Here is a 27,933-nt window from a genome sequence, read left to right as displayed (position 1 = left end):
GCAAGAAAGAGCTAGTACGAACGGGTGTGATCAAGCATGGTTTGATTGTGCTTGCTGTTCGGTACGATTATTCGCGTGCCGCAGCCTGCAGTTGCTCTGTTCCTCCCGATCCAACGGCGTAAGTCTATTGAGGACTGGATGGGGGCTGGTGCGGTTTGGGATAGTGCTGTGTGCTGTGTGGTAGGTGGTAAGTTGGTGTGCACAGATGGTGTCTGGCTGTGATGCTGCCCCACCACCGCTAACCGCCCGCCAGCCCGCCGCCGGGAGCATATCATCATCTCCCATGGTGGTTGACGATTTTCCCTTTGCCTCTTCTTATTGTTCTCGGACTTGGATTTGGAATCTAGATCCGGCTTGGTTTCCCGGAGGAAGAGGGGCTGCGTTTCATAATTCAGACGGTTAGCTAATTCCTTTTTTCTCCTGCGGCTGCCATCTTCTGCGTCTGTAAAGAACGTGTGGCATCTAACTCCCCTTGTTTAACTGCATATTTATGCGACCTCTTCCAGACCGCATCGTCATCATCAGCCTCCGTACAATAGCTCAGACTGGGGAGAAATACTTGTGACAAGGCCAAAATATCGCTCCCAACGACAAAGTACGCTTGTCTGGTTATTCAATCTATTTTTCTTTCCAAGACTGGCCCAGTCAGGTATTCCTCTTGCAATATTACGGGGAATATCTATTCCAGGCGGAGCAACACAAACCAGGTATGACATGAACCATATCTTCTCTGTCCTGTCCGCCCACATTCCCTCATCGTGATCACCAGCCTCCCCACATCTTGTCATGGTGAATCGCTGATATCAAACGGAGATACACTGACAGTGTGGTAGTTCTCGAGGCCTTCCTCTTCACCATCAGGCTCGATTCCTTTTCACAGACTTCCCAACCCCGCAATCTTCCACCACGGTAGATCCCAACCTTGACCCTATATATCCCCTATAACCAGTGGCCATCGTTCGATTCAGGTTGCATACCATAGCAAAACGGTTTCACCAAATATTTGACGCCAGCAGAAGCCCAATAAGCCATCCTTCCGAAATATCTCACATCCTCTCAGGAATCCCTCCTGTTTGATATCCTATCCACACCTGCAACATACACACCAAAAAAAGAAAAAGAAAAAGAACACTATTGGAACATTGAGCTTGATATCAGTTCAAGTGTGTTGCAAATAGGGAATCACCATTACTGCTCTAGGGGGAACTGAGAATCAACAGAGGTTCAGTATTTACTCTGTGATCAAGTGTAAGACAGTTCTTACTGAGGCTCACATTCACTTCTAAATCATGTCTCTATCGGTGCGCTCATGTTTGAAGTAAATTCATTGTTCGCATTGAAATTCTTTTCGGCTACTTCTTTTCTTTGATATTTCGTTTTCTTTGCTGCCATGTGTTGTGTTCTTTGAACCCTTTCTTCCTCCAAACTTTTTGCTCTGCACACGGTTATATCGCAGTATGAATCAGTCACGGCCAAGCTTGCGGATCTCGCAGTGTCTAAACAAATATATCAAATGCCTCGTAACGCGTTTGGGGAGTGTACTTAGAGCAAGTTCTCATTGTCCTATGCATATGCTTGCTATAATTATCTTTCTTTGCCCCCAGTTTCAGGCTTCGCAAATGCCCCCACTCTCATGAAGCTCTACTATCATTGTTTACCTTGTCACTTTTGTCAACATGAACTTCTTCATTAACAACTACGCCCGACCTCTCGTCTTTTCCCAAAGGCTTTCAGACCTTGTGTTCTCCTTCGTTCATGCTCTCCTTTCGTCGCAATTCTGATTGCTAATCTGTGGGGTTTAGTCCTCGGGATCTAGCACCATCACCATGGTCCAGCCATCAACTTCTCAAGGAGGGTCAAGGAAGATATCATTCAATGTTTCCGACCAGTACGATATACAGGATGTGATTGGGGAGGGCGCATATGGAGTTGTCTGGTCAGTCTAGCATACTCTGCCCGTTGGGAGGCTGTACCCCTAACAAAAATGCTAGCTCTGCGCTTCATAAACCCTCGAGCCAGAAGGTCGCCATAAAGAAGATCACACCATTCGATCATTCCATGTTTTGCCTGCGCACGCTGCGCGAGATGAAGCTCCTTCGATACTTCAATCATGAAAACATCATCTCGATTCTAGACATCCAGAAACCCCGAAGCTACGAAAGCTTCACTGAGGTGTACCTCATTCAGGTACGACTCGCGTAGCTCCCAGTTCTTTCTCTACGCGGCTAATTATATTCGTCCAGGAACTCATGGAGACGGATATGCACCGCGTGATTCGCACCCAGGACCTTTCCGACGACCATTGCCAATACTTTATCTATCAGACCCTGCGAGCCCTGAAAGCTATGCACTCTGCAAATGTTCTTCATCGTGACTTGAAACCCTCGAACTTACTCTTAAACGCAAATTGCGACCTGAAAGTTTGCGACTTCGGTCTAGCCCGTTCTGCCGCTTCCACGGACGACAACTCTGGGTTTATGACAGAATATGTGGCCACTCGTTGGTACCGTGCACCGGAAATCATGTTGACCTTCAAAGAGTACACCAAGGCTATTGACGTGTGGAGTGTTGGTTGCATATTGGCGGAAATGTTGAGCGGGAAGCCGTTGTTCCCCGGCAAGGATTGTAAGATTTGCCCTTCCATATACATTTGAGATGATGGTATTCATTCTTCTGTCAAACACCCAAATCAAAAAGAATAGAAAAGCAAAAGGAACTGACCCGCTGAGCCAACCAGATCACCATCAACTTACCCTCATCCTGGATGTCCTGGGGACACCAACCATGGAAGACTATTATGGCATCAAGTCTCGTCGTGCTCGGGAATATATCCGATCCCTCCCTTTTAAGAAGAAGATACCCCTAAAGGCCCTCTTCCCCAAGACCTCCGATCTGGCCTTGGACCTGCTCGAGAAACTCCTTGCATTCAACCCAGTAAAACGCATCAGTGTCGAAGAAGCTTTGCGCCATCCTTACCTGGAGCCGTATCACGATCCAGAGGATGAACCAACAGCTGATCCGATCCCCGAAGAATTCTTTGATTTCGACAAGAATAAAGACTCCCTTAGCAAGGAGCAGCTGAAAGGTAATAAACTTCTTAATTCCTGAATATATCCTTTCCGTTAAAATGAACCCCATCCATCCATTGTATGTTCATGCTGTTCATTCATACTCAGCCTAACCCATATCATCTCGTCATAGTTCTTATCTACGAAGAGATCATGCGGTAGGAGCCCACGGAAATAATGGCAAGGTTTTGTCCATCTTGATGTGTATCCGAGAAACAAAACACTAAAAGGAAGAAAGGAGGAACAAAACTATCACCACCCCCGTTTCATATATTGGGTCTAGCAATATTGGCGTCTCGAGAGTGTGTGCGTGTGTTTGGGGGGGGGCCAAGAAATGGACAACCTTTGAAAGAAGTAACTGAATCTACGGTCTGAAAGGCTGATTTGATGAATCAAATGATTGTTTTTATGTTCTTTCCTTTCCTTTCTTTCTTTCTTTCTTTCTTTCTTTTTTTTTTTTTTTTTTTTTTTTTTTTTTTTTTTTTTTTTGGATGGGCATATTCTACCTATGCTTGGAGGTGTACAGGGAGCTAATTGAATTTCTAATTGAATACCATCGTCTTTCTCAGCTCATAGATAAATTCTTTTCTTTTCTTTTCTCTCCTTCTCTCTCTCTCTCTCTCCCCCCCTCTCTCTCCTTTTTATTTTGCCGGTCCATTGTGTTTGATCCTTTTTCCATTTGATTTATACTATTATTAGTGGTTTTGCAGTCCGGAATGTGAAAATTGAAAGCTGGGTCTCCATTATAGCTAATGAATCCATTTTATCGCCTAACGGCCATCCTGGCACAGCGGTCACCCGCAGAATACCCCGTAGTAGTCGCTCGTCTCTCAGTACTATACTACATAATTTTTTTTATTTTATTTTTTTTAAATTCTGAGGGGGATTGTTACCGGGGGTGTCGTTTATTTCCAATAACAAGAACCCTCCTCAGGTGATGAACACAGATCGCTGCATATCCTCCCCCTCTCCAAGACCCGCACAACCACCCCCAGCCACTCTTATCACTTATTCATCCCGCCATGCCGCCAGCAAACCTAATCTCCCTCCCTCCAGAGATCGCATGTGTGATCCTTACCTGGCTCCCAGATTTCACCAACCTCTTCTCTTCAATCCAATCTAGCCACTTCTGGCATGATGTCTTCATCACTGGCAATAACGGCCGGTCTATCCTACGCTCCATCCTCCAGCGAAAATGCTCTTCACTGGAGCCGCGCAAGTATGGCAGCGTGCTCCGTGACCTGTTTGACATCGTGCGCTATGCTGTTGTGCCCAGGGCCTGGGCGCGGGGCATATTCGCAGAGTGTTGGGGATGGTTTATGGAGCGGGACATGGAGGAGATGTTGATTCCCATTGGCATGGCGCTTGCGTGGTCGATTGCTACTGCTCCTGTTCCCGCGCCTGTCCTTGCTGTTATTTACTCACCAGAAGAAGAGCAGCAACAAGAGCAAGGGCAGGAACACGCGGAATCAAAGCACCTGGATGAAGCCATCGCTCTCCTAGAAGATATTTGGAAGGGATCCACCCCGTTCGGATGGACCAATCTCCCCTTTTCTTTTGAAGACTTTCCCCTAAGGGATGAGGGTGTCACGGCACCAGCATGGCCCTTGATGTATCCGCTTGCGGCGTTACTGGTGAAACTGTACGCTCTGCTGCCGGGAGCAAGAGGAGATGGCAGCAGCGGCGACAATGACAATCACAAACGCGATGGCGTTCACATCACTAATAGCAATAATAGTCCTGAGAATAGTGATGTTCTGTCGCCAGCCAGGGAGGAGATCCTCAAGATGCTGAGGCCACGCTACGACGATCTCTACGTCGCTGTCGTCGCGGGGATCGATATATATATTGACACCAGGACTTACCAAGACGGCCATGAGCACTTGGCTAGGAATGGGGTACAGTTTATGAATGACCCGAGACAACTCTCTCAGGGAGGGCTCGGAGGAGATGGCAGACTTCGATATAGTGCTAGGCCTGCGGGCAATTTGTTCATGTTTTGGATGAGGATTATGTGCCGGCCCAGATTCCTGCCTGTTGATGGGTTGTCCGTTCGTTGATTGCGATGCAAAGAGGGCCGGCTACAGAAGCTTGAAAGGTAGTTTTTCTCTCAGTGTAATTATGGAGGAAAGACAATGTCCCAGGAAAGAAAAAGGGGCTGGGGAAGTGGATGTAGCTGTGCATAAGAGTTAACCTCCATTTGTTTATTAGCCCACGGACATAGATTTCTCCTCTCGATATTGGGGAGACTTTCAATTTCGAGCCCAACAGGAAGGAAGGATCACAGAGCACCGTTATACCAATTCGCCGTATTATACAGTATATACCTATTCTATAATATTGGAAGGGATATTGAAATATATAAATCAAAACATCTTGGACCAATATGCTCCATCCAAGACCCCAAATATTATCTTACCGTTCTCTCTAGCAAAAACTCCTGAATCCCCTTCCCAACCCCTTCAGGGCTAGGGATTTCCGCGCAAACATCCGGCTCCACTCCATATCGTCCACGTAGATGATCTCTAGTTGTCGGCCCAATCGTTGCAATATAGCAATCACGCAGTGCCCCTTTAATTCTCTTCTTTTCCTTCTCTTCCTCTTCTCCTCCATTCATAGATGTGGATATCCCATCCCTATCCATTCCCTCCCGTTCGCTAATTGGAATCATACCAAGCGTTCGAAGCATAGCGTCACAACCAGTAGGAGAGAAAACAACAACCCACATAGTCCGCTCATCAGCGTTATTATTATCACCATCATCCATACCACCACCTCCTCCCCTGCCCTCGAGCTTTCTCCTCGCCCGCGCAGCTCTCAGCGCAGCCGCGAACATATCCTCAAACGACTCCATAACCCCCGTCTCATAGACGATCAACTCCTCAACCTGTATCCTCCTCTCCAGCGGAAGCTTGTCCCCCATGAGCGTCTTGGGGATGATATCTCGGTGCTGCTCTCCCGTGAGGAATAAAAGGGGTAATTTGTTATCGTTGCTCCCTCCCGTTTTTGTCTTTGCGCTGCCATCACCATCTACCTTTGTTTCGGGATCGGTGGTAGGTCTTCTATTGCCGTAATTGGCATTATAGTGGTCGAGGATGATATGCGCGAGTTTCTCGCCCGTACCCGCATCGCGGCCTACGAGTTCAGAGTGGGGGAGGTGTGATTCGCGTAATGTATTCAGAGAGCGGTAGGTCGCGGGTCCGACGCTGTAGAGGAGTAGGGATTCAGAGGCCTTTGTAGATGCGTTTTCTGTCCGTGAAATTTTTATGGGTTATATTTTCTTCTTCTTTTTCTTTTCTTTTCTTTTCTTTTTTTTTTTGGTTACAAAGGTATTTATTGTTCCCTCTTGATAAATAACGCGGGAAAATATTGGGAGAGGGGAAGGTAAAGAGCGTACATACCCCCCACTTCATTCGTGATAACCCTCGCAAACCCCTCCATAGCTCTCTGACTCGTAAATATCAACCCCCCATATTTCTTCCCTATATTCCCGGAGACGAACAGGTCCCTCACCCTCCGCAGACTTGCCTCACGAAACCTGTGTTCGAGGACCGGGACGAAGATGGGGTCATACTGGCCGGATGCGGAGAAATATTCTTCGTATCCGTCGTGGGGAGTCGATTTGGTTTTCAGGAGGAAGATGGGGGTTTTGGCGGGGGTGCTTGAGGGAGTGTTCATCATGATGATGGCATCAGCGCATTCGATAGAAAGGTGAGTCTGTTGGAGGGGCTGTAGTTTTTTACATATAAATTTTATCAATTGGTGGGGAATAAGAGAGAGGTTGTCACTGGGCAAGGCAAGCGCTTCATTTTTATACCTTCCGTAGTGGCCTTGCACAACGTTCTAAATGGAGCGCAAAAACAATATACAAGTAAATTCTGGGATTAGAATAAATGTATTTATTAGCTCATTACCTATGTATGAATATTTGACTACACTGACTTCTATTCAAACAATTCTGTGCTTGGTCTCCAGATTTCAAACCGCCAGGCCTTAGATCGTTTACCACATAGCATGCGATTAAATAAAACAAAAGAAAACTGAAGTTGATTTGCGTCTAGTGAGATACAAGTATATACATGATTTAGGGAAATGTATCAATGGTCTACTGGTTGTCGAGGACGTGCACATATTTCTTGTCTTCCATTCTCTCTCGCTCTGTCGCTGGAGGGAGGTCAGAGTACTGGGAGCTTCGGTAACCTCGCTGTTGAAGAGAATCAAAGGTAAGAATTGATTTAAACCAGGGCTAGAAGCGAACATACGGAGTGGGATTTGTACATACCAAGTAATAGAAGGTCAGATTAGCGATTTCAGCAGGTTCAATATCTAGATCTTTGAAAGTTTTGGCAGATTGGTCGATCTTCTGGTCGATGAACTCCATCTCTACCTCATCTGCTGATATCGTAGGCCACCAGAGGAGTTTGTTGGCCCAGTGCGCTGCTGGTTTCATGATGCGTTTGGGTACATTGAGATGTCTACGCCTTTTTATGATTTCACGGTCGACAAGTTCGGCAATTTCGGCAGTCGAGTAGTTTTTGGGTCCGTACAGCTCGTATGTCTGGCCTACGGATGAATCGGTGAACAGCATTTTCTCAAGAGCATGGCCAACGTCAATAGCCTATTAAAGGAAGAAAAATATATTAGTTCTTGTCATTTTACATGAAGCGCATGAGGAGGGCTACCTACATGGACTGGCCAATATCTCTCCCGCATATGGTTGGAAGTAAACAGGTTGGTAATGCCGGCTAGCTTGTGAAGAAGGTTATCTTCGAACCCAAACATCGGCGCTGGTCTGACGATAGTTGTTTCCGGGAATAACATTCTAGCTAGCTTCTCGCCTTGAGCCTAATTGGGGGGGTAAGTAAATAAATCTTTGACTACTCTTCGCTGGAAAACATACTTTGGTTCGGAAAAATTCAGAAGGAGAATTCATATCCGCATTGTATGAAGAAACGTGGATGAAGCGGTCAACATCATATTTAGCGGTAGCTTCCGCAATTCTCGCTAAGCCATCGACATGCACATCTTCGTACGAAAAGTTCCTGTAAAAGGATGCTCAGTATGGATGTGGATTGTTTATTAAGATACGCAGAAGAAACACATACTTTGTCGGATATTTTCTGCCCACGAGGTTATAAACGACGTCAGAATGGCGTACACTCTCCTCAATGGATTGTGTATTTCGAAGATCGTATTCCTATAAAACGGACATGAAATGAGCGAAGGAGGTCACATATTGTTCTGGCATTCCTCGACTCAATCTCACCATGAAGACAACTCTTCCCAAATCACCAGTAACCTTTAAATGGCGCTTGGCCATTTCCTCTCGGTAAGGGACGATCACGGTACACCCTTGACTAGCTGTATGTACCAATATTCTCCGTTAACTATTTCAATCCGTTTCCACAAGCTGTTACCAATGGATTGATATGTCCTACCAAGCCTGTTCACAATATAACGACCCAAAAAGCCCGTAGCTCCGAAGACTGTAGCAGTATGTCCTAAAATGAAGAAAGAGGCCTCTCAGTAAATTGTAGTATGTGCGAGAGGAGCTGCGGGAGAAATAGAAATACCTCCAAGAGACGAGCTGCATGAATTGAAACCAATATGTTAGCGCACACACAGAACCCCCAAGAAAAGTAGCAATTGGTCTCATACCGTCCGCCCTGAACCTTAAGAATTGGAGTTCCTGTTCGGGTGATGTAGACATCTTGTATATTTCGCCGCTGGATGTGAGGTTGAGCTCGAACTGGTGGCAGCGGGGTGGTTACAGCTGCCCGCGAGCCCAAGACGCTCTGGACGGCGCGGCACTTCTGCATTGCAAACTCCGGTCAATTGACCATGTATCTGTTATAATTTGAGAAAAGGAGTCTGCCGGAATCGCCGGTGGCGCAATTGCGATAGTTAAGTAGCGTTCCTGCGGCGCTGTGTGGAGTTCGAAGCTTGTTAATCTGTTTTGTCTGCGAGTATACTGGTTCTTCCGAGTGTGACTTAGGATCTGTCCCAAAAGGGAATAGTCGGACCTGCTAAAATGACTCTATCCAATAAATTATGTTTCTTCTCAACATTGATGATGGGTCTCCTGATGCCAACCTTTCAAAGCTTCTCTGAGTTTTGCTGCATGTTATTGGAATGGTTGATGACGCAGAATCCCAAAGGCGAAACCTATAAGACGGGCAGCGATGACAAGTACAGCATATTTCTAACTTGCCTATTATGTGTTTTCTATCTCAAAAGTCTGACATAGATACCAGATTGAACTCAACCGAACTTGTCACAACATTGGATAATAGAGAATCGAACTCAACACCACCTAATTGCACATCCCCTTTCATTAATAGAAATCCTCAGATGCTACGGGGGGTATTATACCATTCAACCAAATGCCCCTGAGTTGATGTTGCAACGAAAAGATTAAACGCAATTTACAAACCTTCACATACATGTGCCGGGATTTTCATATCTCATCTCAATTATTCATTTAATCAGGCTTATTTTTGCTACACATTATTAACAAAATTATGTTCAGATTCATCATTGACAAGCTGTTTTGGATAAATATTTTTGAAGAAACAAGATAAACCATGTCCCTGCAGCAGAATTAGATCTCAAACGGAGCTGTTGACAAACCAGCCAACAAACTAATCAATTCCAGTGGACAGGAACTCAACGATGTTGGCCAGGACTGCAATTCGAAACTATAATAAATCTAAACTCAGGTTCATATACGGTATCTGGGTGCTCAAGACCATGCTATTTTGTTGTTGCATATTTGCGTGATCATCACATCATCATGCTGGATCTGAAATCCAACTATTCAATAGGTGTAGCCTATTCACTCTTGGAAGTCGGGCCTAACATCTGCTTGCAACAAGAAAGTATTCATCCTTAGATAGGAGGAATAAAGGGAGAATATCTGCCAAAAAATACATGTATATTCAGGCTTCGAACACTTAAGAGGAGGCTCAATCCAACTAGTCACAAATCGAGGTGGATAATAATAATAATAAAATGTCCACATTTACAGCGATGATTGTAGTCACACATACGTATAATTTTTCTCTCAAAATCAAGAATCGGTTGGGTTGTCGGACTGTCCATTGTTCGCAGATCGAAGATTGAAGCGGAATCAAACTAAATAAATATTCCGGGCTGCACTAGTTTAACTACGGCAGGCAAAAGAGCCTCTTTGAAGCTTCATCCAGAGAGAACCAACAATAGACCACTCACAAAGACCAACATCTCCTCCAACGCCTATCCCAAAACTAAAACAACATACGCCTGAGTAGGGAGCTTCCTATTCGGTTTTGGGTTTCTTTATTATATTTGAATCTCTCTAGCTTCAAATAACACCAAGCCCCGCGCCCTTCTTCCTGCAATGCAGGCCGACAAGATCCCCGACTTTCTCGCAGAGCAGCGGGAAGAAGCTCTTAGCGAATCCCATGAATCCTTTCTCGCCTTCGAAGATTTCTGGGAGCGAAAACTATGGCATCAGCTCACGAACGCTCTGATAGAATTCTTCTGTCTCCCGGAAAGTGCGCCGCAGAGATTAGCCATCTTCAAGAACTTTATCCTCAGCTTTGCAGACAAGATCAATCAGCTGAAATTTGTTACACTGGGGTTGATGGCATCAACACAATGTGAAGGTTGGTCTACGTTTTTTTTTCCCTTCTTTTTTTCGAGAAGATGACGTGAAAAATCCCAAAAACCTAACTCTGCGGATTTAGACGACAGAGAACGCCTCGCATTCCTTACGTCGCTTGCTGATAGGGTGAGCAAACCGGGATCACAAGATGCATATGTTTACGCCATGGCGGATGTGGCCAATGTGAAGCTGCGATTAAAGGACTTTGAAGGGGCACGGAAGGATTTGGATGCGTCTGAACGCGTTTTGGATTCTTTTGACTCCGTTGAGACAGTGGTACATGCTGCATTCTACAAAGTAAATGCGGAGTACTATCACGTAAGCCCTGCCTCATCACACATACACATACGTATATATATATGCATCAACGGTTTTCTAATCTCCCTCTCGTATGTCCGGTATTTTAGGCCAAACTAGAATTTGCTTCCTACTATACAAACGCCTTGCTTTACCTTGCATGTGTGGACGTCAAAGACCTGACACAAGAGGATTGCGCCGCCAGAGCATACGACCTGAGCATAGCCGCCCTCGTCTCAGACTCCATCTACAACTTTGGCGAACTCCTTCTTCACCCCGTCCTTGACTCTCTCAAAAACACACAACACGCCTGGCTCCGCGACCTACTCTTCGCATTTAACCGTGGTGACCTGGCCGCCTACGATGTCCTCGCAGGGAACGTTAGCAAGAACCAGCTCCTGGAACAACACAAGACTTTCCTATACCAGAAGATCTCGCTGGCCGCCCTGACGGAGACTGTGTTCCGCCGACCGCCACATGACCGCATAATGACATTCAGTGCGATTTCGGAGGAGACTAAAGTGCAACCTAACGAGATCGAGCATCTTATTATGAAGGCACTTAGCCTCGGCCTGCTCAAGGGAACCATCGACCAAGTTGCGCAGATGGCAAAGATCAGTTGGGTGCAGCCCAAGGTTCTGGACATGGGGCAGATAGAAGGAATGAGGAATCGGCTGCGTGAGTGGGATTCTGGGGTTAATCAACTGGGTCACTGGATTGAAGGGGTTGGGAAGGATGTTTGGGCAGCCTAGACAGACAACCTCCATTTCTTTTAACCTTTGCCATAACCATCTTACCTCTTGGCTTTTTCATTTATTCAATATCATAGCTCTACACGTTTGCTGGGACCTTTTCTTGATTTAACCAGCTGTCCCATGTAAGAGTAAGATTTTTTATCTGGGTTGCAAGGTTAGTTGTTGTGAGAGCTTTCACGTTATGATTCGTGGTAGATCTTATCAATCTACACCAGAGCCTAGTTCAAATATTGTGCAAAAGACATGTCTATGGACGAAGTCAAGGCAAAGGATGCTGGATGAGGGTCCTCACAATGGCCCCGATATGGAATACATGTTTGGAAATTAGGTACCATGGGGAATATTTTAAAACTTTGACAGAACGGGCCTTACCGTTATTTCCGCTGGAACTGGCATAATAGCTTCTTGGAGTATAATGGCATAACATACAAAACAAATACTGAAAGAAAGGGAAAGAAAAGAGGAAACGAGTCTCACCGTTCCCCTTTCCCCCCTCCTTCAACCACCAGAATCTCATCGTGAAGTTAGGAAACACCAGTCTATCTTTCTCAGAAAAAGGACGACGCTAGCAACACACATCCACATTGCCAAGCGGGCCACCACATACACCAGAAGGCTACCTGAGTCCACACCCCCCATACGTCCCATCCGAACACCGCCTCAGTCAACAACGTCGTTATCGGAATCTGCCAGTAGTGACATGCAGCCAACAGAACTACAGTGGGGGAAAGTAGATTCATGAAGATTAGACCGAACAGGGTGAGGAGGATAGTCGTCACTGACGTTGAGGTTGAATTTGTTGGCTTTTCTCTGGCCTTGTCCGTAGAAGCTGATGGTTTCGAATTCGCGGTTGCGTTTTGGCTAGGTTCGTTTGGGATCGGGACGATATAGGATAGGGGAGTGCATAACAGGCCGATCATGAGTGAGAGGGAGAAGTTTAAGGTTGCGAGTGCAGAGAGGAAGAGACCGAGGAGGAGGAGGGAGAAGGATTTTATGAGGAGGCATTGTTGGGTTGATGGGCGAGAGCAGCGGGTTATGATTGCAGCGAGAAGTATTGGGAGGACGATGTTTATGAAGACGAGTAGGTAGGTTGCTTGTTCAAAGTACTGTGAGGAAAATGGGTTAGTCAAGGGTGTTGTTCATGGGACGGAGTTCGAATTTCTTGTTATTAGAAAAACACTACACTTACTTGATGGTGCATGTTGTTGAAGGCATAGAGCGGGATAAATCCTACTAGATGCAATCCAACCACCAGCGCCAGTGGCAACGCCATATGTCGTTCTAGAATGCCATTTCCTTCCTGATCAGCGATGATGTTTTCCATTCCATTTGATTTTCCTCTCTTGGAAACATAATCCTCCAATCCTGCGTTTGTGCCTGCGGAAGGACGAACTCCACTTTTCATCCATAGAGCAATAGCCATGATGGTGAAGTTCCCTGCAATCAACATTGCGCTGGGAAGATATGTTCCAATGCTTACGAACCGGTTCACCTGCATTAGAATATAGAAGAAGAAGCTCTGATGGAAATGTTCTAGGAGATTATTCAAGCTGCGAACAAGACTTTCCACGATCCTGCCAAGCGCCATTTCGTCCTGCCACCCGTTTCCGATAGTCTGGATCGTAATCGCATCAATGTGATAAGGAATAAAGCTGCTATGAGCGCCAGCAGCATTACCCAGCCCCTGATTTATCATGCCTCGAAGCATTGTTTTCAGGCGCATTTTGTAGCTATCATTGTGCTCATACATCTTCTGCAAGGTTGCTGAATTGCCCATTTGGCCATGGATTACTGAAACGGCAGTGTTGAATAAGTCGAGGTTTGGCAGCTGCCCATTGACACCATCGTATACGATATGGATAGATTCGAACCTGTGGTCGAAGGGGTACTCAAAAACCAAGGCGCCTTGCAAAGCGCCACTTTTGAGAGGAAGAGATTGAACGGATGCTGGGTGCATATCATGATAGGCATCGACCCATGCTTGTGTGCCGGATTTGCTGTCTGGCGTAATTAGGATTATGATATCTTTGGACCACAGGGACCACCCTATTCTCAACATAGATTAGTATTTGATTTTGCTCTTCCCGTTCTTAACTTTAAGTTGGGAGAGGCGAACGTTTGAAATATCTAGCCAGGGTCAGAGCCAAAGTCACGCCATTGACGTTTGGTTGGCCGTCAATGGTTTTCCAAGCGGCCACCAAAACAATAGCTTCTGTCCCATCTCCTCTTGGAGCATGAATGACACCATAAACATTTTGTCCACGATGTGTGTTTCCAGCTGACCGATACTCATAATCTTGAGTTGCAATTTTCAGACCGGATTCTCGAAATATCGACTGGATCTTTTTAGACTTCCTGTGTCAATAGAAGTACAATGAGGAGGGTTAGTTATATGTCTCTCTATAGAAAAAGTGGTGAAATAAAGACCAACACAATAGGAAGATTACAGTTAGATATATAATACTATCAAGGTATTCCATGTCTTTTCAGGCACCGAGAGCACTTTTGGGGTCCTGCAAAATAAAAAGAAACCTAAAAGCCACGTACATATCATACTCCGCATCCTTCACGAGGTCAATTTCCCGTCTATACCCCCGAAAGACATTCTGCTCACTCCCTGCGAAATACGTGTGCACCTGCCCCGGTAAAAGCGCGTTTTCTGAGATGTATGTTTGGCGAGAGTACTCGGTAAGGGGAAGGAGAAAGAGCCAAACAACCCCGACCACGACGAGAATGGCAGATATATACGGAGGAAATTCATATAACAGGCGTGGATCGCGGCGTAGCCTGAGGATTATATTGGCTGTTTTGATCGTTAGAACCAACGTGACCAGAGAACGAGGAGTGCATTTTGTCTATGATTGGAAGACGACCTGGGTGGATCTATTTCTTACATATTAAAGCCATTGAACGAGAGACCTCCGGGAATCATATCCCCACGAGGCCGTAAGCTAATTGTACAGGCCGGATGGGTGCGAATGTTGGAATTGAACTCCGAAGTTGCAAGTTGGATAACGTAATCAACCACTCAACGCCCGTCTACACTCAACGCCCGCTATTTTGCCACCACTACAATGAAATCTTTTCATTAATATCTCAACAACGCAATTAGATTTTAATATGATATATTATATGATGAAAATATATATAGAAAATTACATATAAAAATATATAGCTAATTCAAAAGATGTTTGTTGGGCTTAATAACTCCCCCGGACCCGAAATCTTGGGTGGAAGCAGATTCAATGAGCAGGCAGCGGTCAAATCCGTAGGGGTTGCAATATCATCCGGACCCCCCGGCGGCGGACCCGCGGGCAACTGGCAGAGCTCTGAAAACGCGATTTAGCCACTCTTTGCGAAATCGAGGGTCTGATTTCCCGATTAGGAAGGTGATTTTTGGACCCCCGAACCTGGCCCCCCCCCAACCGCGATTGCTGCCGCGCAGCAGCTCGTTCTTCCTTTTCCTTTTGCTCTTGGGCCTTCTTTGCATCCCTAAGCTCCCTGTCAATCTGCCGTTGAGCGGCTCTTGCGGCCTTATCCATCTCCTTTTGCTCCTTAGCTGCCTGGCGAGCTGCCTCCCGCTCCATTCGCTGTAACATGATATCTGTCTCCTTCTGCTCCTTAAGAATAGCGTGTTGCAACTTGGCATCCTCCTTACGAGCCTGTTCATCCTTTTTGGCGGCCTCTGCGGCAGTCATCTGCTCGCGGATGCTCTGCACCTTTGCCGGTGAAAAGAACTGTGCCAATGACGGATTTGAAGAATCTAGCAACCCCATTGCCCTGCCACGCTTGCGACGTCTTCTTTCCTGATTTCTGGGTCGATATTGCGCGTCTGGGGGGGTGCAAGGGCGTATTGCAAGCTTTTTAAGAACCCGTTCTGGATCAAATGGATGTAGGCCAACCGCAGCGAACGCGGATATAATATTTGAGGATGTAACTGATTCCTTCCAAGCAGCATCAAATAGCTGCCAAAAAGACCTCTTTGTAGTGCGTACAAATCCCATACCGGTTCTCATTCGCTCATTCAAATGCTTAGAATATGATTTGCTCAATGGTCCAAATATCCCAACATCTAGCGGTTGTAATCGGTGTGTAGAGTGGGGAGGAAAGACAGCAAGTAAAATCTTATGCTGAGCCGCGTAATTGATGAATGCCATATTAACATGGGATGAGTGGCCATCTAATATAAGAAGCCTGTATCCACGCCCTGCTTTCTTTTTTGTATGAGGTTCAAAGATCTTCTTTAACCACATTAACCCATATTCATCATTGCTCCATCCATTCTCTGAAGCAGCAAAGTAGACCTGATCCTTTTTGCTATCAAAATCTTCCAGCCAAGTATCTTGTATATCCCTTGATTCCCCTTGATATATGAGAGCAGGTGGGAGTGAGGTTCCATCGGCGCAAATTGAGGCAAGTAGTGGAATGAATTCGCGGCTGCCATCCTGGCTGGCACCTATTGTACGGCCGGATTTGAGCGCATTAATTGATACAATACGCTTGAGGGTGTGGATGAAGCCCAATAGGAATCCTTTTTCATCGAAGTTGTAGATATTCCCAGGTTCAATATTGTATTTAGTGATCTTTTCCTGTAGCTGCAAATCAACAATAAATTAGCAAGATAAAAGTAAGAAAAGCAGTAGAGAAAAGCAATATATACAAGATCAAAATAATGCTTAAAGTATGTAGAATTGTCCGCAATCTTGCGTTTTTGGTCGATATTTCGCAGGTAAACTGACTTGATTACATCCTTGTGGCGTTGACAGAACCTTGCCACCCAGTTGGCTCCAATAGGTTCTTTTAATATCTCAACAACAAGATTATGAAGGATTTGGGGCGTACAAGGGAAACCGCGATCTGCCAATCGATTGATATGAAAAAGGAGTCGATTTTCTTGCGAATCTGTGAGGATTTTGCGGTGGATAGAGGTTGCTTCCTTTCTTGACGTTTGAACACCTCTATAGCGCCGTGAGAGTGTATAACGACTGATTCCATATTTCTCAGCGGTCACAGTGTAATTAGGAACCAATTGGGCATTCAAATCATCAATCGCGGACAATATAACTGCCTCGTGGTGCATCTTGTGGGTGTTTGAAGATGGATGAAAAAATGAGGATTGGGTGGGCGTTGAGTGTAGACGGGCGTTGAGTGGTTGATTACGTTAGCTGGACTACGGCACGTCACAGAGACCACCTACGTTATCAATACTGAATAATTTCCATCTATCTCACATTCATTGTTATATGCCGATCCCCCATATTTAATAAATTGGTAGACACTAAAAAAATAAATATATATAGTAAGAAATTAATTTATGCATGTGCATATCAATTCGCTAAATGTTCTTATGGGCCTAGACGTTGGGTAGAGCCCAGTGGAAGGTTTATTGCCCCCGATTCCTGATCAAACTCCCTGGAGGATAAGATTCCGTATCTTCCATAGGTTTTTTGATCGACCGAGACGTAGTGAGGTAATCTTGCGAGAAGGTTTAGTTTCCTTTCGATCCAGCGAAGGATTTTCTCGGGCGGAACGAGAAACTTCAGGTATCCTAGTCCAACTTCATTTACACAGTATTCGTGAGTCTCCAAGATCGCCAGATGTGGTAGATATTGTGGGAAAGCGAGAAGGAACTTACAAATATAGCCAACAGCGAGACCAGATAAGTGGCCCAGGAGGCTGGTATTGGGGATTAGTGCAAACACCAAAATTATTAAAAGTAATGGCGTCGTCCACGTTGGAATTCTATATATTCCAATACTATCAAAGGAATGTTAGTAGCCAGCAAACAACAAATGATGATGGCAAAGAAACAAGGAATGGGAGAACTAACACAAAATGAGGATTCGTTTGGAATGTTTTTATTGCTTCAATTCCTAGAAGCAAAAATATCCATACACTGTCAGGATGAAAGTTAGCTGTGTGTGCTTATTTTGCATAACCGCTGCGTGCGAGGAAACTTACCTAGAGCCCAAGGCAGTAGTGTTACCCCTTAAAATGACCTTTTCAAAGACCAAGTATAGGCCCGCTGGCAATGTTGACAGTGCTAGATGAAATGGCATCGGTCAGCTTCATTCGAAGAAGAAAGCCCAATGAACTAAAGAATATCTAAATACGAACGTCCGATGAATAACGCGACGGATGTAAGGGTGCCATGTTCCGCCTCAAACCTCTCCAAGAGCGGTGTTAGAGCTAGGATGTTCCAGAAAGTGTGGAACAATCCATTGTGGATAAACGGATAGGTGTTGAGCCGGTACACTTCGAAAAAAAAAAAAAAAAAAAAAAAAAAAGCAAGGTAGAGTTAGCGAAATATAGTCTGAAAATTTCAAGTGTTCTCCGAAAGCAGATTTTCGTTTATGTCACAACAAAATAGAGATTTTACGCACGCGATCCGAATCCGGTCTCGCTGGGTATCAAGGCACCCCATTGTACCACATCCCATAGCGACTGAATGCCCAAGACCCAAAATACTGCAATGACGAAGATGACAACGCGTGAAAATAGTGGTAAACGAAGTATATATGAGCGTAATCGCCCCGGGTTAAACGGTAGGGGTGGGAGCGGGCTCGCCATTCTTTATCGCAAGGGTTAGAAAGCTTCTCTGAAAGAGATAGTTGTCAATCGGCGCGCGGGAAGGGAGGTATGGACATCCCAAACTGAGTTAAGTTCGAATTGAATAAGCCGGGCTTGGTATTCTGCACAAATGGTTTTGATTGGAAGAATAAAACGAGATATGGATGAACTTATACTTAATCTGGATTCTCTGCTACACGGGTGCTCGATTGTAACACGGAGGAGGCACCTAACGACCCTGATTTTCCAGGCAGGGAAAGCCGATATAGATACCCCTTCAGTGACACTCAGATAATATTCCGATGGAACTGCACAGCTGGTTCGAGATGCGCTGGAAAGTAGGAACTTTGCTCATCGGGAGCCAGCTGCGCGGGTTTATGATTATTGTCGAAGGACGGTTCGAAAAGTGAAGAGTGACACCAGCGGGCGTTATGAACAGGCTGCACAGGCCGTCCTTTGGTCCCTGTTTCCTCCAGCTAAAAAATGTGAGTAGGAGAGGGAACGGAATGCGCAGGAAAGTTGTCCAGCACGAGATCTCGCCTCGAAAGGAGATGCTCGTATTTATGGAGTGGACGCTAAGCCTAAACTCAGAAACAGGACGCAGGACAACATAATAATATCACTTGTTTAGGATGAGGATTAGAGGTTAGATTAGAGAATTGGATTAGACCGCTAGTTAGAGAAACATTGAAAAATCCGCTACTATCATGTGTGCTTTCTGATGCCCCATATCTGCGTATCCAGACTGGAATCAAAAATTTCATGAAAGCCGAAATATTATTACTAGTGTACGGATCTGTTGGCGTCCTACACAAGTCCTATCCCACGTGACCCACACACACATCCATGATATATTACATAGCTGCCGCTAGCTACTAGATAGATGATAACAACAACTAAGGTTTGAACCAACCCTCTTGCAGGATCTCATAGTTACCCGGAACCGTAAATATTTGAAGCCAAGATTGTAACCATGCCGAAAGGGTTTTCCGGCAAATACCAGGTATCCTGGACACAATTTCGTTACGGAGGACTGAAAGACGGGACTTGAACAGAACTTACTTCCATGTCGAACTATCACACCAGGCTAAACGCGTTCGTCTTTGTCTGGAACTCTATAGACTTTTGTCTCATGGAACTATGGACGTCGAACATCTTATCGCCCTCCTTACTGAAGTTGCCCCCCAAAATGAACTTCCACGTCGCGCGGATACCCGCCTTGAAGATACCTTTCATGAACGGCTTCGTATTGTTCTAGACGCCATCGCCAGTGTGCTTGTCTCAAAGCCGAGAAGGGAAGTAATAGCAGTTGGGATGCATAGCCAACAAAATGGTTTGGAAAAGAAAATAATTCTGACTCTTGCTTCCAATACAGGTACTATCAACAAGCTGTTTAACCTACTTATGAGAAAGTAATTGACTCTTCTTTTTAATCAGGCATTCCCAAGAAAACTTATCAACACGCCCGCAACCTCATTAATGACCTGAAGAAACTCGGGGCTAACTTTGCCGATTATCGAAAAAGTGCAGAACAGGAGATACACACCAGTCAGATCGAATCTCAGCCATCAGAACCTGGCAGAGTGGATTCCCCTGAGATTGATGAGAGGAATTTACCCCCCCCATCTCAGACAGAAGATTTATTTCTTTCGTAGAAGAGTACTCTTATTTGCTCTTCCAAAAATCCATCAGAGACTCCATAAGGGATACAAATCCACCAAATCCTCCCGAGGGTTGACATTCGTCCGTATGGATATTTATAGCATTGGCAGTGTCAATATCCTGAAGAAATGCTCCATGATTATAAACTGGATGTTACATCATTTGCCAGATAATTCCAGGTTATTTCCTGTTGAGAAGGAAGATTATGTGGTTGAGGGCTTGAATTCCATTGCAGGTATGGTTGAAGAATTATTTGAGACAAAGACATGGTTGGCGGACCTTTCTAAGACCTCATCCAAAATAGATGGTAAGTTTCCAACTAGTCTACCACTTTTGTTTTACTAATGACTGGTCTCAGACTTTCCACTCGAACGATTCTTGAGGAAAATACCTTCAATTTCAAACAACACAGATATCCTTTTACAGTACGCCTATTCACCTCGTCTGTATCAAAAATATTTGATCAATACAGACATTGAAGTTGAGTGTCTGAACCGCAGTCAGAGAGCAATTCAGCTCCCCTCTTCAGATAAGTGGCGTCAGATTGCTGAAGAGATTCTTGAAGCTCAGGGTGCCAGCTCACTTCTCAGGGATATTTCAGAAACAAATAAAAATATTCCAGGGCTTCATCTTCAAAAGAGTTTCAAGAGAAGGAAAACCGTTAATGGTTGGGTTCATTGTGAATGCATGCTTGTACTCTATCTAATCGGCAACAGTCGTTTGGGGATCTCAGCATTGCCATATATTGGGGTGTCAAAACTATCTTGCGTCGCCTGTTGGGAATTTTTTAATGCCCTACACAAGGTAGATTGTATGTTCTATGTGAGAGGGTCTCATTCTAAAGCATATTTCCCATGGAAGTTCCCTGATGTTGAAATGAATACGGCAAAATTCCTCGAGTCGGAGAAGGAAAAAATCCTAAATTCCTTCTATTCAGATCTGGCTGCCACATATACCCAACGTTTTAAAGCTAGGGAGAGGTTGCGAAGGATGTCGGAAAGATCGACGGGCTCCACCAAGCCTATACCTCGTGACCGATGGCCCGCTGAGAAATTCCGTATGTAATGTGTTGTTTTGATTGCGTGCTGGTTGAAATGTTTGATGCAACCGCATGATCTGCTGTTTTTTCCAAATTTATAAATGGGAAGCACCGGAATCCTCCGCGTCGGTGAGGGAATACCCGGATTGTCTCATTGGCGTCCTGATGTTGGTTTGGAGAGGGTGGGGAAGAGGATAATGTTGTCGATGTGTTACGCTACTCCCGAGATGATCGGAGCAACATTTGCTGCTACGAAGGCATTTGCAGATGGGGGACGGCACGAGTGAGATAGCTGACAAGCGCTGGCAGCGTGGGGATCATGAAGCGAGGCTACGAATGCTCAGGTCGCGATTTAGCATGCAGCTGAGATGCAGTTAACGGAGGGAAGAGGCTTTGACTAGGGTTTTGTCCAACAATTTAAATCTACATTCTTGCCTGGGGATGGACTGAATTTCTTTCTTTTTTGAGTTTTTAAGCCGGCACACCGGCACCCCAGTCCCCCAGGTAAAGATTGCAAAACGTGGCCTCGAAACATCGGGCTCTTGATAGAACTTCGCACATTGCCATTGTAATCTCTTTCTCTCTCTCTCCGCTGCATGATGTGTCCCTGTTGGAGAAGAGTAATGTCTATACACAGAACGAAACAAAACAAAAAAACACAAGCATGCAACAGCGGACGTGCCCGCGATAGGACAAAATCCTATTAAGTAATCCGTCCCAAAGTGAATCGCGTTGGAGTCGTTCGTTTTGGGAGAGGGAGAGGGAGAGGGAGGGCGATGCGCATCCTACCTAAAGATTGTGTATACACAATAACTTCGCCTTGATAGTCGGAATAGATCAGAGCCGGTTTTTTATTCCAGCTTTACTTTTTCACCGTTTCTCATTCCACTGCCATCATCGTCGTCGTTATATGGTGGGCTTTCCGTTTCGCCGTGGCGGGATGTGTAAGCGCAGTTACATATATGATATACACGGATATAAATATATCTGCACGCGTTACACTATAGAAGATCAAGGGGTAATTCAGCTTATATAGATTTGTACCAGCAGATCATTTTTCGCGATAAAGTGTAAGTTAGGGCTAAAACATGAAAGCCTTCATAGATATACGCAGCGAGCAGCGAAAAGGGAGAAATAATACCACACATAAAATTCAGAATAATTATCGGACTGGTGCCTGCGCAATGGACGCACCAAAACTGTCAAGGATAGACATACAATCCCTGGAAAGGAAAGCGATAGGGACAACAATATAAGCATGGGGTATATAGTATGAAGTGGGTGATTATGATGATTATGATGATACAACCTCCCGGAACGTAAGGGAGGTATCCCGGATAGATGAGGGAGAAGAAAAGGAGAAAAAAAGAGGGTGATGGCAGTGGAGGGAGAAATCAGTTTTGGTATCAAAGAAAGATCAAAGGGTCAAAAAATATCAGAAGGAACACATTACGCATATGAATTGACATACTACGACTGAACACTCTTTGCAAAGCTTCACTTTATTAATCACAAAATGGGGGATGGAGGAGGGATGAGGGCCCACTTTATCACTCACTGTCTTCATATATCCTGTTAAATATTTCTCACCATCCAGAATGGTCGCTCAGCAGTTTCAAAAAATAATAACTGGAAGGGGAAACGGCCACAAATGCAAGGACGAAAAAGCATAAAACGGCATTATGTATGAAGGAGTGGAGGGGAGGAGGGGAAGAGGGGAGGAGAGCAGCATGGAATCAGGATCATGAAAGCATCAAAACATATGGGGGTATTATTAGCAGCGAGAGCCTGCAACTTTTTTGAATGGGAGAAATGGTAAGTAAAATCGCTAAAATCGAAGATGATAAAAATGGAGACGCCACGTAAGTAGAAATTTGGAGAAGAGGAATGAAATTGAGAGAAAAAAAAAGTTTCTTCCTCTTTACTTTCTCCTGCTCCTCTCAAGCCGGGAACCGGTACGTGCTGGCTGGAGGTGGAATGGCGAGTGCTGACTTTGTTGTAGCCCATGCCTTGATAGAAATACACAGGATTTCCCATGCCATCACGAATGATGTAAATCCCATGGTGACAGTGAACACGAACATCGCATTGAGATCGTAACGATCCATTGCATCAACGATGTTCCTTGTCTGAGGGAATACAGGATTCGTTAGCAAAGATAATTTGAAAGCAGTGAGAGTGGATACAACACTTACACTTAGCATGAAAACGAGGCCTCCAGAAATGAGACAGAAGGAGGCAATTAGTTCCGAAGGTGGTCGATAGGGCAGCAGCGATGTCGGTGGCCTTAGGCAGAGGAGGATGTAGGTAACAGCTCTAGCAAGAGAAAATCCCACAAGCAGCATTCCCCACTGCTTGTGCACCATGGTGGATACCATACTCGACTGGTGGTGCGAGCTCATCATCAGACCAAGAAGCAGAATGATCAGGCCAGGAATGGGGTTGAGAGGCACTCGTTGCGACTTTGGCACTTCAACAATTTCCGACGGCAAGCCTTCCGAATGGACAGTCGGAGCAAAAATGGCAGTATTCATCCAGTCTCGAACACGTTTCGATTCAACCAGCATCCCGCACTGTATGAGGTCCATTAGTACCATCAGGGGGAGGGAAAGAAACATCACCTTTGAAATCACGGAAGAAGAAGAAAAAAAGTCACTCACCAAACCACCACCAAAGAACATGACAGAAATGGACACATGTTCCAAATCCTGCGCAGTCCACGCTTCGCCCCATGCTGCGAGATGCTCGAGAAAAACGTTGCTGGAGCCGTATAAGAAGATGACGAAGGATTCTGTAAATTCCCCTGAGGGTACGCGGGCCCGCCATCTCCCCACCATATCACGTGATGGTTTAATATTCCAAGCCCAGCCAAGGTCTGCGAAGCATCCCATCCATCGACCAAGCGTGAGCAATCCATACCAGAAGAAGATGCCTCCCTTGATGAAATGTGCGAGGCCATTGAAAACATCATTGCCCCGCTGGAAGAATTATTAGCGCGCCATTCCTTGCGGGGTCAGGCATAGTTGACGAGAACAGTCAGGGGGAGAGGAGCAAGAATACAAAAGGGGAGAGAAAAAAAGAAAGAGAAAAAGCTAACTTACGAAAATACCACCATAAACCACAGCTCCAGTAGCTATCGCAATGAAGCCGAGAATCAGAATGGTTCTCTCGATGGCAACATAAAAAACATTCATGATGTCGAGCGCGCGCCTGGAAAGCAGTCCGGGGACACGTCTCGAGAGGAACTTATCCGCAAAACCACTCCAGAAGACTCGGCTAGTGCCCGCGGGCAATTCGCCATTATTGTTGATTTCGTCGTCTAGCTTTTCCTCAAACTCGTCACTGTCGCCTGGTCGGGACAGTCGTCGTCCCCGTTCTGGGGAGCAGCTATGGCTTCGCAGGGAGGAGGTATTCCTTTCACTGCCCTGGCCGCTGTCGCCCGACCAGCGGTACTGATGGTAAGGCGCCGCGGGATATGATTCGTGTTGCGGAGGATGATCCGTGGTCGGAACGGGGAGAAAAGCAACTCGCTCGTAGGGAAGGCCAGCGAGCGTGTCGGCGTCCCGACGGCCACCCGAATACGCAAACAAAAGGCCCATGACGACCTCCGCAACCATAACCCAAGTCACGATCCAGCCGATCTTGTGATGGACGTTGTTCTCGTAAAGGTTGGGGACTTGGTTGTTATACACCGCTGCTAGCAGAAGCCCGAAGGCGTTTACGATGAGGAAGGAGAATTGCGTAGGCAGGGCGAGTCGCGATCGAGCGACGCTTAACATGACACCTACACAGGAGGAGGAAAGAGTGCCAAGTGTGCGGCACACAAATGGTTAGCAATCCATCAACTTTATCTTCTTGGTTGCGAATTGACAATTTCGTTTAGCGTGTTTCGTTTTGTCCATTGTAGTAATTTCTGCTTTGTCCACGTTGGTGTGCCCAAAAAGAAGGGGAAAAACAAGGGGGGAGGAACCGATATTTTTTTTTTTTTTTTTTACTCGAGTATAACTTAAGTTTGATGATATGCGTACCAATTGGCAGAATGAAGAACCAGGCAATAACCATCAGGACAATATGGGCTACGATGGAGCCCGCATGTTCCTGATACGCGAAGTAGCTCATGGGGCTCGAGCCGTCGGACGGTGTTGGGCCATTATTGTTACTGCTATGTTCGCCGGCGCCGTCCGATCCACCACCACCACCACCACCACCATCCATATCCATCTTCATACCATGCCCGACATCGTCGCCATGCGCGAGTACAGCGACCGCCAGAAATAGGAGGTAGCAGAGAGCTCTATTGGGAGCTACGAAGGGTGTGGCTGTCCGCAGCATGGCCGCCACCGGATGCCGAAAGAAAGAGGATAAATGATTTTTTTTATCACAACAACAGGTAGGTAAGATGGATATAGCAATATTAGGATAAATGATGAGGTAGCGTGGCGAGCCCGATGGAAGAACTCCCGGGTGAAGTTGGAGCTTTGGGAAGCTTTTATTTTTGGCAGGGAGGGGGGAGATGGTTGAGGATAAGTTCAAAAGATAGAATGTAGATGCGCAGCGATCAGGTTCCAGAGAGAAAGAGGCGGAGGATAGAGTGCAGTGAATCACTGGGACGAAGGCCAAACAAAAAGGAAGAAACAGAAACTAAAATCGGGAGCCGGAAGCTGGGAGCTGATAGGATTCTTTATTTTTTATTTCCATAGTACTTATTTTATTTTATTTTTTTATCCGTTTTCCTTTTTGTCTCCGGCGTGCGCTCTTCCGTTCTCTCCGCTTCTCTCTCCAAGCTCTGCTTTGCTGGAGAACAGGGCGGATTAATAATGCGTCCCAGCGTCCTGATGATGCTATGCAGGATTAGCGTTTCTCGCCTGACGGGTCCGGCAAACAGCTTGCTGGATAGCGCGAGCCCAGGCTTTGGGCGGTGACCACGGAGCGACCCTGCGAGAGGGGCAGATCTGTGATGCCGAAGTCAGTTTCTTTAATCACCGGGAGGAGGATTTCCTTTCTCCCCTTTGAGGATGTGAAAACTCCAGAAGGTGGCAAGGCTGTGAGGGATTAGTTTCCCCATTTTCGGATGTTGGGCAGCGAGCTATCCAAGCGAGCTTTTCAGTGTAATCGTTGTGAGGGAGAGATGTTAGTTAGCAGGACGCAGTATTAATTAACAAAAAACGGAGGTAAGTGACGTATCGGCTGCCGGAAACAGGCTGGTCACGATGACGATGGAAATACGAACAACGCTCGCTTCGATCTCCAAATTCTGCAGCACCGTTCCTCAGAAGTTGAGCTATGCCATACCATACTGTGCTGCGGTAACAAGTTCCAGCACATCTAGTAGAGTCGAGGATGCTAGCTAGTTACATGCTTTTAAACTCCCGAGAGCCATTGTGGAGCACAACACATGGGCTTGACAGGTCATCGATGTTTGCTCACAAGAGTCACAACCCAGCATCATGATAGATAGGTGTTGTATAACTACGGGGTAACTACAATACGAATATGTAAGTAAACATGTCCCGAACGGACTTTGTGGATACTTCCTCATATTGGATCTGCGTATTACCATGCTTCAACGATCCAAAGCGCCCTTTCTCAAGTCAGTATAGACGATGATAATCATCTTGCGACGAGAGAAGCGACTGGGAAACCCCGTCCTTTTTTTCTCTTTTTTTCTTTTTTCATTTGGAGGGGGCTTGCTCGTATTTTCCCCTTATTATCTCTGACCTTGTTCCCACTAATTTTATTTATTTATTTATTTATTTATTTTTTTTTTTTTTTTTTTTTTTTTTTTTTTTTTTTTTTTTTTAACCTTCCTCCCGATGCTGAAACTATAGCTGCACAAGTTAACCACCAGGTCCACACCACCACATTTTAGGGCTGGGCATGAGGTGACGGTATGGGCGGAACAACGGAGGGAAAACAACCCACATCCATTGCGGGACTACGGAGTAATCCGTAACTAGTCGCTAGTTGCACAGAGGGATCGTCCTGTGCTGGCAAGGGTGAGGGTGATTGTGATGGGATTATTCCATTCTACTCACAGCTTACGGAGTACACACGAGTTCCTCAACAAGGGTGAACAGGCGCAGAGCAGACGAGCAAGATCGAAGGGAGACGCGGTACACGGTGATGGGATGGGCCATTTCTGCCTGGGCAGAGAAACGGCGCTGAGGTCAGTAATGGGCGCCCATTCATTGACTGACAAGGGTAAGGACAAGGACAAGGACACAGATCCGCCGTGTTCCGTCTTCGCATTGGTCATCTCCTCCTGCGAAGTCCTGGCGAGTATCCCATCTTATCTATCCGGTGCTTCCGCCCTGCAATGGCAGAGAGCACAACAAGAAGGGATTGCGACAGACTCCCCAGCTGACAGCTTTGAGGGTTTGCCTGTTTCGAGACGAGGGAAAAAGGACATTCCTTCTGATGATGGATCGTGGAGGGAAAATTGTATCTACGGAGTACTACTCAGCGACAACGTCATCTCCCCTTCAAGTGGGCGGAAGCATTTGATATACACAGTATATACTATAGATAGAAGCTTTATTACAATAGCACTCAGTCAGCCGTGGTCATACACCTCTTACCATCAGCATGATCTTCCCACCATCCCGAAGCAGGATTTGACACGACTGTTTCTCCTCAAGCGGAGCAAACGTCCCGGCAGTGACCATGAATCCTCGTACCAGGGTCAAACTAGTTCTGGTGCAGAAAATGCTTACTTCCACCTTGATTCAGAAATTGTAGCTCCTGCTCTGCAGACGATCAAGACCCCGGCTTCGCACCATTCGGAGTCATAAAAACGGTGCTGCCACTGCTGCCCTCCACCTGTCACGGCGAACGACGAACTAGATCTAAGGAGATTCCATACGCTGTGGGTTACTCCTAATATCCCAGCTGCTCGTG

The 27,933-nt window shown here is 45.8% G+C and overlaps 9 protein-coding genes across 9 annotated transcripts; 3 read left to right on the top strand and 6 right to left on the bottom strand.

The window, feature by feature from the left end:
* Positions 1-30: 30 nt before the first annotated feature.
* Positions 31-788, bottom strand: HCAG_05251 (predicted protein; the record flags this gene model as incomplete). Its single annotated transcript, XM_001539734.1, has 3 exons — positions 31-166; positions 244-377; positions 705-788. The coding sequence occupies 3 exons, from the start codon at positions 786-788 to the stop codon at positions 31-33; spliced, it is 354 nt and encodes a 117-aa protein (XP_001539784.1).
* Positions 789-1,289: 501 nt separating this feature from the next.
* On the top strand, positions 1,290-3,230 carry HCAG_05250 (mitogen-activated protein kinase; the record flags this gene model as incomplete). Its single annotated transcript, XM_001539733.1, has 6 exons — positions 1,290-1,318; positions 1,817-1,936; positions 1,992-2,187; positions 2,244-2,625; positions 2,738-3,085; positions 3,202-3,230. The coding sequence occupies 6 exons, from the start codon at positions 1,290-1,292 to the stop codon at positions 3,228-3,230; spliced, it is 1,104 nt and encodes a 367-aa protein (XP_001539783.1).
* A 2,451-nt stretch (positions 3,231-5,681) lies between these two features.
* Positions 5,682-6,749, bottom strand: HCAG_05249 (conserved hypothetical protein; the record flags this gene model as incomplete). Its single annotated transcript, XM_001539732.1, has 3 exons — positions 5,682-5,725; positions 5,838-6,317; positions 6,470-6,749. The coding sequence occupies 3 exons, from the start codon at positions 6,747-6,749 to the stop codon at positions 5,682-5,684; spliced, it is 804 nt and encodes a 267-aa protein (XP_001539782.1).
* A 424-nt stretch (positions 6,750-7,173) lies between these two features.
* On the bottom strand, positions 7,174-8,778 carry HCAG_05248 (NADH-ubiquinone oxidoreductase 40 kDa subunit, mitochondrial precursor; the record flags this gene model as incomplete). Its single annotated transcript, XM_001539731.1, has 8 exons — positions 7,174-7,272; positions 7,351-7,686; positions 7,755-7,913; positions 7,969-8,110; positions 8,174-8,265; positions 8,335-8,429; positions 8,507-8,569; positions 8,727-8,778. 8 exons carry the CDS (start codon positions 8,776-8,778, stop codon positions 7,174-7,176), a joined length of 1,038 nt encoding a protein of 345 aa, XP_001539781.1.
* Positions 8,779-10,446: 1,668 nt separating this feature from the next.
* HCAG_05247 (conserved hypothetical protein) lies at positions 10,447-11,762 on the top strand (the record flags this gene model as incomplete). Its single annotated transcript, XM_001539730.1, has 3 exons — positions 10,447-10,714; positions 10,796-11,031; positions 11,121-11,762. 3 exons carry the CDS (start codon positions 10,447-10,449, stop codon positions 11,760-11,762), a joined length of 1,146 nt encoding a protein of 381 aa, XP_001539780.1.
* A 182-nt stretch (positions 11,763-11,944) lies between these two features.
* HCAG_05246 (conserved hypothetical protein) lies at positions 11,945-14,672 on the bottom strand (the record flags this gene model as incomplete). The annotated part of the gene is made up of 7 exons (XM_001539729.1): positions 11,945-11,971; positions 12,138-12,154; positions 12,373-12,871; positions 12,955-13,811; positions 13,882-14,120; positions 14,313-14,568; positions 14,660-14,672. 7 exons carry the CDS (start codon positions 14,670-14,672, stop codon positions 11,945-11,947), a joined length of 1,908 nt encoding a protein of 635 aa, XP_001539779.1.
* A 2,438-nt stretch (positions 14,673-17,110) lies between these two features.
* On the bottom strand, positions 17,111-17,918 carry HCAG_05245 (rhomboid protein 2; the record flags this gene model as incomplete). The annotated part of the gene is made up of 4 exons (XM_001539728.1): positions 17,111-17,322; positions 17,401-17,507; positions 17,727-17,808; positions 17,879-17,918. The coding sequence occupies 4 exons, from the start codon at positions 17,916-17,918 to the stop codon at positions 17,111-17,113; spliced, it is 441 nt and encodes a 146-aa protein (XP_001539778.1).
* A 1,390-nt stretch (positions 17,919-19,308) lies between these two features.
* On the top strand, positions 19,309-21,359 carry HCAG_05244 (predicted protein; the record flags this gene model as incomplete). Its single annotated transcript, XM_001539727.1, has 6 exons — positions 19,309-19,338; positions 19,422-19,605; positions 19,711-19,747; positions 20,099-20,304; positions 20,731-21,054; positions 21,346-21,359. The coding sequence occupies 6 exons, from the start codon at positions 19,309-19,311 to the stop codon at positions 21,357-21,359; spliced, it is 795 nt and encodes a 264-aa protein (XP_001539777.1).
* A 1,617-nt stretch (positions 21,360-22,976) lies between these two features.
* On the bottom strand, positions 22,977-25,368 carry HCAG_05243 (conserved hypothetical protein; the record flags this gene model as incomplete). Its single annotated transcript, XM_001539726.1, has 5 exons — positions 22,977-23,165; positions 23,232-23,609; positions 23,697-24,014; positions 24,138-24,733; positions 25,065-25,368. 5 exons carry the CDS (start codon positions 25,366-25,368, stop codon positions 22,977-22,979), a joined length of 1,785 nt encoding a protein of 594 aa, XP_001539776.1.
* Positions 25,369-27,933: the final 2,565 nt, after the last annotated feature.

This window comes from Histoplasma capsulatum, genomic scaffold (assembly GCF_000149585.1).
Source record: "Histoplasma capsulatum NAm1 scaffold_5 genomic scaffold, whole genome shotgun sequence".
NCBI lineage: Eukaryota > Fungi > Ascomycota > Eurotiomycetes > Onygenales > Ajellomycetaceae > Histoplasma > Histoplasma mississippiense.
This window is presented reverse-complemented; position numbering and strand designations above follow the sequence as displayed.